General features: G+C 43.2%; 1 protein-coding gene across 1 annotated transcript in view; it reads left to right on the top strand.

Annotated features, from left to right (window-relative positions):
- Nucleotides 1-17,786, top strand: part of DYRK1A (dual specificity tyrosine phosphorylation regulated kinase 1A) — an 87,137-nt gene that overhangs the window by 20,853 nt on the left and 48,498 nt on the right. The window contains exon 2 of the mRNA XM_018555162.1: nt 8,042-8,113. Coding sequence (XP_018410664.1) covers nt 8,104-8,113 — 10 coding nt within the window. The 5' untranslated portion in view covers nt 8,042-8,103. The remainder of the gene's footprint in view (nt 1-8,041; nt 8,114-17,786) is intronic.

The following is a 17,786-nucleotide window of genomic DNA, read 5'->3' as shown; positions in this document are numbered from 1 at the left end:
CCCGCCCCCGCCCGCCGCCGCTTCCATACAGGCTTGTAAAATCTGGCAGGGAAAACTCCAGTTTGCATCAAGCTGATTTACATACTCCTATACAAGATTGTGGGAATGAAAGACTTATAGGAAGCAGGTCGGAATGGGGTCAACTGCAGGTCGATGTCATCAGAGTTATAGAATGTCTTTTGAATATAGCATTTGATTTCGGAATGAATAGAGTTTCCCAAATGAAAACCACATTCACTATTTAGAATTTTGTTCATTTGAGAAAAATGTTCTATCCTGTTCCATTGCCCCCCCCCCCCCCCTATCATCATAATGGTAGAAAACAATTGTTAATTTGATCCCATTACCCATTACAAAACACATCTTTGTGAATGAAATTCTGCTGGTGTATGGCCAGCTTCAGTCCTTTTCTCTGTAGGTTTTTTTGGAACCCATATGAGTTATAAGGTGTAGCCAAAATGGCCCGTGGGTTCTTTGGTGGGATTGCTGGACAGAAACAAATTCATCTTAGGCTAGGTTCACACCTAGGCAACTCCTGACAGTGCGGTGATCCGCGTGGTCTTGTGCACGATTGCCGCGTGGTCAGCAGTCGCCAAGGTGTAAACCAACCACGCTGTGGGTGCCATTATTTTCTAATGACAACCTAGTCGCGCCAGGCGGATCGTGCGGTTTCGTGGAAATGAACACGAACCAAAAAAACATGCGTCGTGTGTTGCTAAAAAAGGTACTTTTAGCGAGTGCCACGCGGATGTCACCCCATTGAAATCAACGGGGCCGCGCGGCAATCGCTGTGTGCACTAGCACAAGATCGCGCAGACCCGGGACGCGAGTCCCGATTGTCGTGCAGGTGTGTACCTAGCCTGAAAGAGAAAGAAACAATTTTATTTATTCTGCTGGACAGAAAAAAAAAACCTTGTCTCCGCTGTTCATCTTAAAAAGGAAATAAAGAAACATTGTTATTTATTCTCATTGACACACATCCGTAAGTTTTTGTTGTTGTTGTTTGTCACTTCAGCTGATAGCAGGAGGATTCTGCGGATGAATTTGGCTATTGGCCGGAGGTTTTGTACATGGTGGTGAGCTATGTATATGTAACGATGGCACACGGCTCTCATGTTGCCATGGAAACATACACAGCTTTCCTCTCCGTTGCATGTGAGCAGTTGGTAACAGGAGAATGTTTTTCTAGCTTGGAGGAATAGTGAAAGGCATGTCGCAGGGGAGAGGCCTCTCTACTCGCGTTAGAATAGCCTGATATTATCTTTTACCACAGTGTGATCATTTACCATTATTAAAGCCTTTTATATTCGGAACGCTCTCCATTCTAGACTTGTTATGGGAACATCTTGTGCAGGGTTGACGGTGCGGCCGGGTCTCTGGTGCCTGTTTTAGACCCGGGAGTTTAGAATAGTTTGTCCGTTTAGGTGCAGGTTCTCATAACTGATCAGCTACGTTTTGTGCACATGTGGATATTCTTCTTCCAGATTAATATAGCCGTCTCCTTGCTTTCAATCATTCTGCCGATCGATAGAAAGTGAACCTATGATTTGTTCATAGTTGGAAGAGAAAAAGTTCTGTCTAGGAGCAGAAAACAGGCCATAGGCTCCATTCATGGAACTTTTAAAGAGCAACCTCCAGGAATCTGCAAAGCTAATCCCACCGCAAGGGTTACAGTGACACTAAAGCTTTTCCCCATAGTTCCCCAAAGGGTAACGGGAGGACACAAACTAGCGTCCTCCCGTCACCCTAGGCTCAGTATACCGCGAGGTTTGGTATACTGAGATGCCGCAGCTGAAACTGATCCCGACAATTATGTCTGGATCCGCCCAGCTGCGTGAGTGACAGCTGGCTCTGCCTATCTAGAGGCAGAGCTAGCTGTACCCGCCTCCCCCCCCGTCCGTTCCGCCAGTCAGCGCTGGAGGATCAGACAGGGGAGGGGAGAATCCAGTCACTTTCCTGTCACGGCTCTCTGCAGTGACAGGATCGAGATGTGAGCGAACGCCGGTACTTCCCGATCTACTGAGCCGACCTGTGACAGTTTCATTGTCACAGATCGGCTCAGATTATGAGGCTGAGTGAAAAAGTGAGCCTGATGAAGGGGTACCCTTGAGGCCCCGAAAGCGCTTGTAACTGAATGGCAATGTGTCATTAAATTGACTTTTTGCTGAATTACTCATTGGTGTGCTGGTGATGTTTTTTGCTACTTTTGTGTTGTTCACGGTGCCGTCCGTAGTCGCTACAAGCACCCACCTGCTTCTGCAGGTTTACTACTGTTTTGGTAAGGAGTGCAGCTGGTTATCTATTCCATTGCACTAAGGCCTCATTCACACAGGAATCGGCCTGCACATACAGCTCCGTGCTGTGTGCACGGCCATATCGGGCAGCTCCCGGGAAGGACAGGTGCTGCGTGTGATTAGTACGCAGCCCCTGTCCTTCTCTATGGGAGTACACGGCCATACACCGCCCTACGCTCACCCGCCCTGCAGGTCAGTGCGGGTGTCTGTACTCGTACGCTGACAGGGTGGATCCTGTCGAGCCGGGACACCCGCACCCGTACGGACCTGCACTTGGGGTGAGCGTAGGGCAGCGTATGGTGTACGGCCGTGCACGCAGCATGGAGCTGTACTTGCTGGCTTTTTCTCGTGTGAATGAGGCCTAAAGGAGATGAATCTTAAGACTGCACTAAAGTACCCTAACTATATTAACAAAAATGTTTCTTATTTGTGTATCACTCGGCTGTAGATCCTCAAATCATCTCTGAATTGGTGCTGACACTGTCCTTCCTTCTGGAGGGGGGCTACTTTTGTTCCCCATGGTCCCTGTGTGTGCTGTAAAGTAGTCACCGCTCCAAGCTCACTCCTGTGATGGACTACAATCTCACTACATATCAGTAAACTAAACATGAAATTGTAGTCAATCACAGGAGTGAGTTTGGAGCGGTGGCTACTTTACAACACACATGGGGAACAAAAGTAGCCCTCCTCCAGAAGGAAGGACAGTGTCAGCACCAATTCAGAGATGATTTGAGGATCTACAGCCGAGTGATGCACAAATAAAATTCATTTTTGTTCCTAGTTAAGGTATTTGAATGTATTTTTAAGATTTAATTCCTGAGCTTTTGTAGGAAAAGTGTAGTTGCAGTTTAATGCTTTGTCACTGTTGGACGGAGAGCTGCGCCTGTGTGCGTTTTGAAGTGTTACATCTCTTATATAGGTCATTTATTGGAGTGAGAGAAGTGATGATTCATAGACTATTCATCAGCCAAATGCAGTCATTCTCCTCTGCGCCAGACAATCTGTGGGACTCTTCGTTTTCTTTCTGCCTGCTGTGTGTGTTTGTAGATGTTTTTCAGATCTATACATTGGCTTCAAAATGCATTATTTTTTTTATTTTTTTTAAACATCTCCGATAAGCAAGGTTTAAAGCAGGGCGAGACTAATCTTAGTAGCCAATGCGCCTTAAAAATTCAAACTGGTGCCTAACATTTGAGGTTTTCCCTTGTTCTTGTCAATGGAGTTGGCTCCCAAAACAAATCCTGCTGGCTCCTGGATTAGACAGACTGGCTCTTGAATTCAATATGTCCACCCCTGGTTTAAAGTAAAGTGTGGATGCTGCTACCACTGACTTGCTTCTCAGTATTCTAGTTCCCTGGCTGTTTGCTGGCCTCACTACTGAGACTGCCTATATACTGCTCTCTATTTGGACGCAATTCAACTGATGCGTGGCCCGATTAACAAACCCTCCCTTTCCCCGTTCAACAAAAGTTGTAAAGCCTCAGCCGAGCAGTGACTGCTGCCACTCGGGTGCAGCCGCTGTTCAGTTATTTTGACAGCAGCACACCCACCACTTGCATAATACAATAGATACCCCCATCCATGCTGCTTAGGAAATGAGCGTTATTTCTCGTTCTGCCCAGAGAAATCGCACATCGCATGGCCAGCTTAAGTCACTAATGCACAACAGGATTTTGTATGCTTACTTGTTAAGTGTTAGAGATTCAAACTGAGCAAGCCAGAGGATGGGCATGACAATGGTTAGAAGTCAATGACGGCAGCTTGTATATATAGTTATGTTTTAAACGGGGTTTCCACCTTTTTATCTTATTGCCACCAATGTAATATTTCCAGAACTATACACTGACTTTTGGGGGGCACGAAGGTTGCCTATCCATGCTGCACATCTAAAGCGTCTCCCTGCATGGCTGCAGCACCAAACTGCACCGGAATCCTGGATATGGCAAGACACCGGCAATCAATGTACCGGCCCTTTAATGCTCCGTTCCATTAAAAATACAGTGAAGTGAATGTATCAAAACTGGAGCAGACAAAATCTGGAGCAGCTGTGCATGGCAACCAATCAGCTTCTCATTGTCAAATCTTAACTGAACAAACTGGAGAGAGAAGCTGATTGGTTGCCATGCACAGCTGCTCCAGTTTTTGTCTGCTCCAGTTTTGATAAACTACATCACATTGGGGGGAATTTATGTGCTAGACACAACCTGTAAATGACCAGTGTTGCATGCGGTTAAGTATGTGGAGAAACATTCAGACCCGGTCTGGAGATGGTGCGAACAAGCCCTTATGGAGATGGAGGGTTACAGCTACTGTAAATGAATGGGAGTAACAGTGTCACCATTATGTCTCAATTACCTATCCTAAAAGTTGGGTGGCTTCAAGTCCAGTAAAATGTGGCCGTGTAGCGTGCAACACAAATGTGCCCAATCATTAAAACCCAAAAAGAAAGTGCTTTTGTAGGAGTAAGATCTTGAAGATGTGTTTTTTTTTTTTTTTTTTAAGCCCTCCAAGAGGGTAAAATGACAAAATCTATCCTAAAAGTTGGGTGGCTTCAAGTCCAGTAAAATGTGGCCGTGTAGCGTGCAACACAAATGTGCCCAATCATTAAAACCCAAAAAGAAAGTGCTTTTGTAGGAGTAAGATCTTGAAGATGTGTTTTTTTTTTTTTTTTTAAGCTCTCCAAGATGGTACAATGACTAAATCGGCAGCATTGTGGTTCTTTCTTGTAAGCGCTCTCCATGTTTGAACACGTTTCCTCCTGGATGCTCTTCCCACACTGCAAACCCATGATGACTCCCTTGCCTTTCACCCAATGAGCCCTTCTGTTGTGTTTTCATTATGACTGTGGTAGTACTTTTTAATAGGCAAGGTCTTTTGAGGCAAAGACTGGCTTGGAATGCTTTTAGATACTCTGTCATAAATGAGGAACATAAATAAACATAAATGATGCATCACATGGAAAGACAGGTTTTTCCAGCACAAATACAACAACTTTTACTTGTATATATTGATCGCCAGCCTCATGGAAAGAAACAGGTGTTCCCTAGATGGATGATGAGCAAACCTAGTTTCCCATTCAGCATATTGTACCTTCTTCACAAATGCCCAGGTAGAGAAGCCCTACATTACGGAAATCTTCACTATATGGCCAAACAATTGTGAACATCTGACCATTTTAACTATTTGAGCTTGTTGGACACCCTATTCCAAAAACCTAGGCCTGCAAGTAATGATTATTTTCATAATTGATTAGTGGGCTGATAATTAGTTGAATAATCGGATAAAACAAATTAAATATATTCCCCTATCACGGCAGAGAGCCGTGACAGGATCGAGAGGTGAGGGAACCCGGTATGTGTTCTCTCACCTCCCGATCTACTGAGCCGACCTGTGACAGTCTCATTGTCACAGGTCGGCTTAGAACTATGAGGTGAGTGGAAATCACTCATCTCATAGTTCTCCTTTAATTTAAAATAAAATATACATACGTCGTGTTACAAACATAAAGTTCACTTCAGAATAAAACTGCATGCACAATTTTTTGCAACCTTTGCAGTACTGTGCATTCCACTGTGGGTGGGAGGCATGTTTGGGGTGCCATTGAAATGAATGCCACTGCAACGCACCTCCCGCAGCAGAATTTGTCAGGCCGAAATTGAAATACGTTTTCCCCCCCACCTGTTTTTTTAAATTTTTCTTTTTTTGTATATTCTTTAATAACTTTAAAAAAAATAAAATAATTGTATTGTACGCACATGGCGCTTGAATAGCTTCAGCCAGGGAATGACAGCTGCCAGTGGCAAGATTCTGCAGACAGCAGCTGAATGTAAATACAGCAGGTGTTGGGCAGGTGCAATAGCCAGCCTGCTATTGGCCATTTCCAATTGCTATAGCCAATAACAGGCTGGCTATTGCACCTGCCCACTGCTTGCTGTGCCCTCCTCCCAGCATGAAGGAGAGAGCTAGGGGATACAACCAACTAATCGATAATGAGAATAGTTGACAACTATTCTCATTATCGATTTAATCAATTACTTTGGTGCAGCCCTACCAAAAACCATGGACATTAATATGGAGGAGGTTGCCCCCCTTTTGTGGCTATAACATCCTGCACTCTTTTGGGAAAGTTTTCCACAAGATTTTAAAGCATCTTTGTGCCCATTTAGCCAAAAGAGCTTTTGTGAAGTAATGTACTGATATCGGAGGATAAGACCTGACTCGTAACCACAATTTCAATTTATCCCAATTTAATCAATTTATTAGGGATCTGTGCAAGCACACAATCAATTTCCTCCATGCCAAACTTATCTAACCGTGACTTTATGGAGCTGGCTTTGGGCACAGGGACACAGTCATGCTGGAAGGGCCTTCCCCAAACATGGTGACACAGGGTTGAAATAGCACAATTGTCTGGATGTCTGGTGGCTGTAAGGATACTCTTAGTACAGACTGCAGTGGATGGATTTGGGGAATAACTCCCCGATATTATTTATTTTAGATATTTATATAACGCCGACAATTTACGCAGCGATTTACGTAGCTGCACATTCACATCAGTCTCTGCCCTCAAGGAGCTTCCAATCTAAGGTTCCTCTCTCACATACATACAGGGCCAATTTAGACAGGAGCCAATGAATGTACCAGCATGTTTTTGGAGTATGGGAGGAAACCCACTCAAGCACAGGGAGAACATGCAAACTCCTTTACATATGGTGACCTGGCCAGGATTCGAACCGGGGACCCCGAGTGCTGCAAGGCAGAAGCGCTAACCACTACACCACTGTGCTATTATTAAAAGTACTGGTTGACTGGTGCGCTACAGCAATACCTAAATGAAAAGGCGTCTATGAGCTGTTTGGCTGTACATTTCGAAATGATTATAACAAATTTAATCTGCTGATTACAGTTAAATAAAATAAATTGTATGAAAGTACGTAGAGAACATTTTTAAAGTGTACCTGGAGCCCATACTATGGATATCAAAAAATGTACATCTTGAGCCGTAAAAGAGATTTGTAACAAGCCATCCCTGATCTCTTTAGATGCTTGTACTGTGAAGTAATTCCTTCTCAAAGACTTTCAGGTAAACACACAGCAGGTATGTTATAAAACCAACTGAAACCCAACTTTAGAGGGCTGACAGACTGTCAAGATTCTGGGACAAAAAAAAGTAATAGAGGCAGAGCTGAGATTTCAGTGCTTCTCTTGTGAACTTTTTAGATAAATTTCCCCACAGTGCCTATAGCTAGAGGTAAATGACGGCTTGTTTTAAAGTGCTTTTACTGCTTGTTCAGGATATGTAAACAATTGTTTGTTTATAGTCTGGGCACAGGTTCACTTTAATGTCCTAACTGAGCTTTCAGTCGTTCACTGTCTTGTCTGGGTAAAAACGGTACTAGGTCCTAGCGTTGTTTAGTTCACCACTTCCAGTAGTGCTTGTAGTGGGTCTTCTATGGATCGTAGACATGGATTCATGTAACTGTATCCTACATGAGAGCCAAGAGGACAGTCTGAGCCGTCGGGCAGCTTGTGTAGCTCTGTGAACTGTATGATTCAAGTAAATTGAAATTGACAAAGCAACATGATTTGTATGTTTATCAAGTTCATGGAAAGTGCATTGTATTGTTTGGCATCCATAAACGCACGCGAGCATAATGTCACTGTAGGTAAAGAGATGAAACGTAAAGTAAATAATTGTATCTGTCCGTGTGGTACAATATTCCCTAATACTTTGTTCTCTTTTACAGTGTTGCGGTTTGCTGCTGGACTCTCCCCTCCATTCGCAGGATATGAGACTTGAAAGAAAACGATGCATACAGGTACATGCACTTTTCTAGACCTTCCGTCTTCCTGGTGTTTTTGGATTGCTTTGCTTTGGAAAGAAACATTCAAACCCCTAAGCAATTCTCCGTTCACCAAACTTGGAAATGTGGCCCAACATGTATATGGTGCATGTCGGGTAAGGTGTATCATGTGGTGTTTCGGCGGTTGCAGTTTCTTTGTTGGGTTTTTATTTATCTGTGCTGGTAAAACTAATGTTTTTTAACCAGTGGAATCCTTTACTTTGCTGGTGTCCTATGATCATATAAGGCCGATTTGATTGTTCAATCTCCATATTGTAATATAGTAATCCTATCAAGCGCTATCATCCCTTGTTTGGCTTCCTTTTAAAGAGATGCTTTATGGTTATGTGCCCTGTCCTTCCACCTTGCTGGCGCTCCCCCCTTCAAATTTGCCAGCAATTCCTGGCTGTCATAATGACAGCCTGGAGTTTCTGTGCAAATACAGCAGCTGTTGTTGAAAAATGCATTGTTTATAAACACTTGTTCTTACATGGGATAGAGAGATACAAAGTAACAGTGTTACTTTTGTATTCATTCTGTTTCATTCATCTGCACACCGTGAGATGAGTTTCCATCTGCAAATGGTATCCGTTCAAGCCACCTGACAAAAATAAAATAAGTTTTTTTTTTTTCAAATTAAGAGAACTATGGGGTAAGTGTTTTTCCTCATAGTTCTCTTTAGGGTCACAGGAGGACATATACTAACCTGCTCCCATGACACAAAGCTCAGTATATCGTGGGTAATACCGAGAGCGCCGCAGCCGGGACGGATCCTGACAGTACTGTTGAGATCCACCCAGCTGTGTGAGTGACAGCTGGCTCGGCCTATCTAGAGGCAGAGCCAGCTGTGGCTGCCCCCTCCCCCATTTGTTCGTCCAATCAGGGCTGGAGGATTGGGGAGCTGGGAATCCCTGCGGGGATCGGTGACTGTCATTGTAGGGAGACGATCGGGAAGTAAGCAGATCGGTGCATACTTCTCTTTTCCCGATCTACTGAGCCGACCTGTGACAGTTTCATTGTCACAGGTCGGCTCTAACTATGAGTAGAAATCACTCTCCTCATAGATCTCCCTTTTTAAATCTGTTCCTGTATATTTAACCTTTTATGTACCCTAATCGATGAATTAACTCCAATCCCAGAGTACCCCACAATATTGGGGCCTTTTTTCTAAAGTGCTGTTAAATGATTATCATAAAGCGCCATATGATGTAGCTTTGTAAAACTCACAAGTTGTTATCACAATCCTATGTTGTTTAAAACATCCTTCAGCGTAGTCCTAATGTCTTGTAACAAAGTTGATATTAAATATAAATCTCCACAGAACCACAAGTAAGGATCAATCACATCGTACACATTAATTACTACTAGAGAACCATTAAGGGAGACGAGGGCAGACTGCCTTGAAACATCGTCATTGCAACAGTATGCTGCTAATGTGCATTATAAGTGTAGCGTAAAGAAAGCCTTTACCAGCCCTTAACCGCTCGGATCACAGACATTTCACAATGACTTCTACTGCTTCGGTATTAACTTGCAATGGTAGCTGCCTCCCATTTTTTACACACACAGTGGATAGATCACATGCTTCTCCCGCCTCAGGTGATTGTCCATCTGCATTCCTTAAATTTGGATATAAGGTTCCTATACAGGATCAACCACAACACCAAGACAACTTTTACAGCCTGGACTCCAACCAGAGAGCAGAGTCAATCCGTCAGGAACCAACTACATCAACCTGTCACCCTAATACCACAGGCTTCATCAGGAAGGATCTCGGTGCCGCAGTTGATGTACCAAATTGAGGGCAAGAAGGAGGATCATTACCTGAGGGGGGAAAATCTATTTAAATGCTGGGATGGTCAGCATGTGATGTGTCCAGCGTGCATTACGGAGGACACCATTTCAAGTTAATACCCTACTGGTGGATGTGTTTGTGTAAGTCCGTGATCTGAGCACTTACGTGTTAAAAACTTCCCTTATGTTATACCTATAATGTACTTCAGTGGCAACCTGTTGCAATAAATATCTGTAAAAAAAAATAAGTCAAGGCAACTGGACTTGCTGTATTTTTCTTGAAGATGTTTCACTGGTCATCCGACCAGCTCTTTTAATTCAGAATTGAGAAAGCTGGTCGGATGACCAGTGAAACGTCTTCAAGAAAAATACAGCAAGTCCAGTTGCCTTGACTTTTTTTTTTTTTTTTTACAGATATATCATGACCTGGATGAATAAGAACCTTCACAGACCTGTTGCAATAAAGATGTTTTGAAAGCAGTCTCCCTCCTATGTCACCTTAGTCATATTCAATGTGTACTATATAACGTTAGGCTGTGGTTTCGGGAAGATTTATACTTAACATGAGCTTGTGGTATGGAATTATGACCGCTGGAGGAGGTTTTAGAGAAGAAAAATTCCTAACCCTTGCAGTGGGGCTACCCCGACACTGCAAGGGCAAGTACTTGTTTCCGTCTTGGACTGAAAATAACAAAGTTACACTCACCCGATGGAACATCCGTCATGTCTAATACACTGACTCACAGGACCTTAGACCGCTGGAGCGGAGGGGGAGAGATGCTTTGGGGACCGCTCCAACAACCAGCCGGCTAGGAGACTTGGGTGAGTATAACTTATTTTTTACTCCTAGACCAAAGCGAGTACTTAACCCTTGCAGTTCTTCTTTACCATGACATGATTGTGATAACTGGTTCTGACTATTACAAATCGACATCATCTGGTGCTTTAATGATTTAATTTAGCAGCACTGTAGACAATAGGTTTGGATATTGTGGGGCACTCTAGGGAGTAGAACGATGGACCTGTCTATTTTATTTAAGTTGGTTTGGAATAATGGTTCTTGTATTTAGTGTTTTGTTACAGCCATTAAGTGTTTTTTAGATATGAAGAAACTTTTTGTAATGTAAAAATAGCTCTGGGCCCTAGGGGTGTACCGGAATAAACATTTCATACCTGGACACAGGATTGTCAGAGCATTCTGGGGGGAATTTATCAAAACTGGAGCAGACAGAATCTGGAGCAGCTGTGAATGGCAACCAATCAGCTTCTCTCTTCCGTTTTGCTCAGTTAAGATTTAAAAAATGAAAGAAAGAAGCTGATTGGTTGCCATGCACGGCTGCACCAGATTTTTTTCTGCTCCAGTTTTGATAAATTCCCTTCTCCGAGTTAGCTAAAGAGCTAGCACCCGCTTCCATCAAGGCCAGGTCTGCGTAATCGGAAATGTGCATTGTGGGTGCATTTGATCGGGTAAAATGCTGCATGTCAATTTTTGGTCCGTTTCCGTGCTTTGGAGACTCATTTAAATATGAATGGACTGCCTTTAATTCATTGTGACACAACGCTCAGGATCAGAGAAGTGTGAATGGGCTCCCAAAAGTTTAGAGGGCTGCAATGTAGGAGGGCCCTGCATTTTCATGCAAGTTCTGCTTAAATGTGAAGCGTCTGCTTGTCTTGATGTGAACATTCTTCCATAGATGGGTACAAGTGTTACTATCGGCTCTTTTACTTATTATAACTTTTATTGCTAATGACTTTGCTACTATAACAATGTGACTCCTCATTTCACATGTTTAGTGTAAGACATCTAGAATTATCAAAGAACTTCAGGAAGTTTACTTTATTATTGAACGTCTGATGAGATTGATGATTTTACTGCACACGTGGCTTCCATGCATGCCGTAGTTTTCAGGATCAGTGATGTGCGGGGGGGCTTGGTGTGAACGGAGTTTGACCAAGCCCGTGCAAAACTGTACCCGACCTCCCCACTTCTGGCCCAATCCAATGCAATGACCAGCCCTTTGAGATACATAGCTACAGGACGGGAATGTCCCGGGCCGCAACTGATTGGGCTGGGAGGGAGGGGTATGTCGCTCACAGTTTTTCTTGGTGAACTGAGTTCGAACCAAGCCCCCCCACATCTCTGTTCAGGAGGCTCACAGTGTTCCAATGCAGCTTGTGCACTGGATGATGGATAAAGCTTTCTCTTTGTGTTCATGATTTTCAATCTTTTAAATATAAAGAGACCAAATGATTAATTGATTTTGTTTTCATTTTTATTTTGTGCTAGGAGCTTTGGTTAAAAAAATAACACCTTTTTTATGCATTTAGGTTTTGTTGTTGATCATGACATTGGGAGGTTTTGTGCGTTGTTTGCTTTCACAGCATGTCTAAGCTTATATGAAGATGAACTGTACGCGTCATTGTGCTTTTTGTTTTCTTTTTTGTTAATGTTTTGATTGGGTTGAAGTTCTAATGTGGTTCATTTTATTGTCAGTACAACCTTCTGACATGGTATTGTTTTGGATAAAGTTGGGAATGTATTAAAGTGACACTAAACTCGGGTGTTAAATCCTAAAAATAAATTCAAGTACCCGATTAACAAAAATGTATCTTATTTGTCTATCACTCGGCTGTAGATCCTCAAATCATCTCTGAATTGGTGCTGACACTGTCCTTCCTCCTGGAGGGTGACTACTTTTGTTCCCCATGGTCCCTGTGTGTTGTAAAGTAGTCACCGCTCCAAGCTCACTCCCGTGATGGACTATACTGTCAATACAAATTAATAATCTAAACATGAGATTGTAGTCCTTCATTAGAGTGAGCTTGGAGCGGTGGCTAGTAGTAGTCACCATACCAAGCTCACTCCCATGATGGACTACAATCTCATGTTTAGGTTACTAATTTGCATTGAGATTGTAGTCTATCACGTCTGCGAGCTTGGTGCGGTGACTACTTTACAACACACACGGGGACCATGGGGAACACAAGTAGCCACACTCTCTTTAATTGTGGTCGATGGACTCATTTTCCCCTGGTACCTAAAAAGTACCGTGTAGTTGTATAACTGGTTTGATTGGGTCGTGAAAGGTCTGAGAGTGGCTGGTCAGTATATTGGTTGATGGCGATACAAAACATTTTAAGGGGACATCTTGCATTTGTCTGGATTGTTTTCGGGCAGAGGTCCTTTCGCCCGGCCATGAAAGATCTGCTGTTTTTATTTTCAGAAAGCGGTAAATGTTTTTTTTTTGTTTGTTGTTGTTTTACAATTTTTAGTTTTCTGTTTTTTGCTGCAATACAATGTTTTAACAGGTTAACATTTCTTGGCTGTGTGTACATTCTTAATCTGCTCATTTTTTTTGCACCGATCTGAGAATGTGTCTTTGCCTCCTTCCCTCCCACCCTTGCATCTGTCTCACTTGGAGCCCCAGCTTCAATTTGGCAAATTTGAATATGTGAGCACTGAAATCTGTTTCTTTTGTATGTTGGGTTGCTGCGAGAGGTTTCACTCAGAAATGCAACTTACATTGAAATCCATTGCTGACTCTGCGGGCTGATATAAAACACAAACTATTGCAGTCGTGTATTCATTAATACATCATTACAGAGGTACCTCGGTTCACGAACGCTTCTGTTTGTGAACAATTCGGTTCGCGGACAGGGAATGCGGCACAATTTTGCTTCCGTTCGCAAACTACGCATCGGGTGCCGAACACCACTGCAGCCATCTTCCCTGCTCTGACACTGGTCGTGGCTTCCTCTAGTCGAGATCGCAGTTTGAATTGGTTCACAACCAGTTCGGTTTGCGACCAGAATTGTGGAATGAATTAAGTTTGTGAACCGAAGTACCACTGTATTTTAAATGCAAGCGGTGTTTAGTACCTGAACTTGACTTGGTTTTAGACTTTACAGTCCCTGTACAGCAGAGCACAGACTGGGAGAACAGAAGCAGCACAAGAAGCCAGCGAATTGTACTGCAGTGCTGATGTGCTAACAAGGAACATGCGAACAGAAGGAGAAATCTGAGTGATAGAGAGATAAACTCATTAGTCTCCTACTTCTCCTTTTATTGTCTGGCCACAGGCTGGGGGAGGGGAAAATGAGGTCTCCTCCTCTGCCAGACACTGTTGTGCTTTGTGGCAGAGTTGTGTAAATTTCAGGATTGGATAGACAGAAATTGTAATTCTTTGGCAGATAATCCATATTCCCTGTATTTATTTATTTTATCTGTGTGATTTAATTGGAGTTAAGGTTTATGTGTTCATTTCGGTGCCTATTGATCAGATTGCTTATAAGCGCGTAAAAACTGAATCTATGAACAGTCTGGACAATCCAGTATCTGCATGGCCAGGTAACCTGCTCCTAGGTTACCAACAAAGAGCAAACTGAGGGATTTGGACGATGACTACACACAGGTTCAGATATGATTGTGCAAATTGTGTTTCTGTCAAAATGAAAATCAGATAAAGATGCCCATGCATGACATATGATGGACATGTCCATGACATCAATCTATAGGTGCCTCGGAATGCTGGCAGGCAGCCCTGGTGGGCTGATCTATAGACGATTGGCTGGATAGATTTTTCCAACTGGTTGGTAATGTTCCTCCAAGATGCAGCTGATAGGGGAAGTATCTGCGTAACGCAGGGATAGACAAATTTAATATGAAATCCAGGATCCAGCAGAAGGCAACTCCATTGACACCAATTAACCAGTTGACATCCGCGGTGTTAAACCCCCTTCCCATCCAGGCCATTTTTCAGTATTCAGCGCTGCGGTACTTTAACTGACATTTATTCCGTCATGCAGCGCTGTACTGAAATGAATTTTATACCCTTTTTTGGGGACAGATAGAGCTTTCTTTTGGTGGTATTTATTCACCACTGGGGGTTTTATTTTTTTACTATATTAAGGAAAAATTACCGAAATTAAAAAAAAAACAGTTTCCCCTATATTAAATGATAAAACATTTATTATTACCCAATTTTTTGGTAAAATATAAAAGATGGGGTCACGTCGGGTAAAAAGACACTAAACATGTCAAGCCTTAAAATTGCGTGCGCGCGCGAAACCTCAAAAAACGATAATACCCAAAATTGGCCATAGGCGACGCTTTAAAAGCTGTTACCGCTCATCAGTTTAGTGTTATCAGTGATTGATGGCCCTAAAATGATTGCTCTCACTGCGACGTTCGCGGCGATATGTAACATGTGTAGCGCAATTGTAATTTTTGCGCGCTGGGGCACCGGACGCGTATTTACGTTTATAGGCGCGTAAACGTGGGGGTGGGGGAGTTAAACATTTTGGGGGGGTTTTTTCCCCTTTTTTTATATGTGGCTTTTATTTTATTTTATTTTTTTATGTGTTACTTTTCTTTTTTTTTATTTATATTTTTTTTTTTGCACTTATTGTTATTGCTATTATATAGGGGATAACAACCCCCTATATAATAGCAAAGGCACACTGACAGGTCCTCTTTATGGAGATATTAGGGGTCTCTAGGACCCCTAATATCACCTATGGACCCCAAAAGAAGCTGATAAAGCAAGAAAAAAATTGCCGTCTGGAGACGGCAACCCGCAGATGCTGCAGTGCCGTCCGTCCGTTTTTTTACTACGGGCGGACGGCAAGAGGTTAAAGAAAACCTTAAAAAAATACAGGCGTTGGCTTTAATTTTTAAAGAGCTGTGGCTACCTGTGATTTTGTCCAGCCCTGGCTTAATGGATAAGTACATTTTTAAATAAAATGCACTTATCCTTTTTGTCCCCCCACCCCTGACCAAAACAATTCCATCCTCCCTCTCTGCAGATCTGTACTTACCACGATCCAACATGGACAATTCCACTATTGTTTACATCCAGCACTGCAATGCTCCCTCTGCTGGCCGCACCTTCACATTACATTGTCGTAGACCTCTATGGGGGTCGTGGCTAGGAGAGGGAGAATTGTAGCTCTGGGTGACCACAAACAGCTGCACAGAGGCCATCGGATCTCAGTAAGTATAAATCTGTGAAGGGTTAGGGTGGGCATGTTTAGGTCAGAGGAAGGGGTCAAAAAGAATGTGTGCTCTGTCTTAAAGAGCACTTATTCTGTAATGCCTAGACGTGTACACATATTTAATGGCAGCATTCGTGTCCAATCACTTCATTCTTCAGAGACAAATCAATTATAAGGATAACAGTATCTGATGTTGGCACTTCTCTGCTACATAAGGTGGTATTGACTTTAAGGTGGACATGATGATCAGAAGGCCCATGTGCAGTGTCAACCCCTGTAGTTACCCCCCTAAGAAAACATTACTCCAAATTAAAGGGGGAGGGGGACCTTCTGGGCCCCTGTCACATCTCTGTTCTCTGCACATGTTATACACAGCACAGTTATGATGTCATTGCTACTTTTAAAGGAGAATTATGGAATGAGCAAAATACACTCATCCCAATATTTCGAACTGACACGTGGCGCTGAAGCTGTCACACTTTGGCTCTATAGATCGATAACTGAGTGATCACATAGCGCTGATCGCTCAGTTCCTGGCCTTCTTCCTGCAGAGAACATGGACTGTCAGTTACCGCTCCCCACAAGGATCCCTCCTTCCCTCTCTGATCCCCCAGAGCTCATTGGTGGGACAGACGGGAGTGGGCGGGCACAGCTGGTTCTGGCCCTGCCTCTCTAATCAGCCAGCGGGGTGAATCTCGACAATATTGTCGGGATCGGTTCTGTCTGCGCTGTCAGCATATAGGGAACAATAGCCCGCTATATGCTGAATTTTGTGTCACGGGAGGACATTAGTATATGTCGTCCTGTGACCCTAAAGAGAACTATGGGGAAAAAAGGTTCAGCCATAGTTCTCTTTTAAGGGTCTACAAAGGTGCACACAGTGGATTTTATGTATTTTGTGGCTATTGAAGAATATATGGGAATTAACGTTTTTCTGTGCCTGGAGTTCAGCTTTAATTATGGGAGCATTTATTGAAACCGAGTCTTCAAATTTGTTCCCCACTTGACACATTTCCAGCTTGCTTTTAGTTTTCTTAGTCACTTGAGAAAAGTAAAGTGGGACTTTCTTGGTATTATTAGACAGATGAAGTTATTCTTTGGCAGTGTATGTAGCAGCATGCAGAGGTTGGCCTGTTGTGGTGTTTAGTTATTGCTGTGTCAATATTAGCTCATTATAAGTGCAAGAGCAACTGCAACTGTAGAGCAGAGCTAGTATTCCAGAGTATAATGTTACAACTTACTGTAACTAGGTCAGTAGGTACGGCCCGACCAAAGTCCTGGTTCCAGAGGACACTGGGCCAGATTTCTGTGGAATGACCCACAAACATGTAACAAGGAATGGAAAGAATTTGTGACTCAAAGATTGAGCACAATCGTGACACATGTAACTTTATAGGAAAGATGCAGATGATGAATTCTATTATTATTATTATTCCTACCGCTGCATTGCATCAGTATTTGCAACTGTTTGCTTAAAAAACACAAGAATGTCTTTAAAGAGGACCTGTACTATGGGAGCTCTGCCTAAAAAAAGGAAAGCAGAGGGCCAAGGACACCAATTGGCAAGCAGGAGGCCAAGGACACCAATATTTGCGGGCGGGTCTGGCAGCGGTGGGCGTGAGTTGGGGAGGAGGTGCGGCGCGCAGCGTGTGTGGAGCCGTGAACAGGGCCAACTGATCGGAAGCCGATTAATCGATTATTGAAAAAGTTGACAACTTTTTCAATAATCGATTATAATCGATTATGTCGATTAGTTGTTGCAGCCCTAATATTGTCTGTAGTCTCCTTGCCGCTGATCTTTCCCCACAACTGACTTACCATGGCTTGTTCTGCATGCTTTATATGGGGAGGTGGCCATCTT

Source organism: Nanorana parkeri, unplaced genomic scaffold (genome assembly GCF_000935625.1).
Source record: "Nanorana parkeri isolate BGI_ZX_2015 unplaced genomic scaffold, ASM93562v1 scaffold186, whole genome shotgun sequence".
Classification (NCBI taxonomy): Eukaryota; Metazoa; Chordata; class Amphibia; order Anura; family Dicroglossidae; genus Nanorana; species Nanorana parkeri.
The sequence above is the reverse complement of the archived record's forward strand: the minus strand, read 5'-3'. Positions and strand labels throughout refer to the sequence as shown.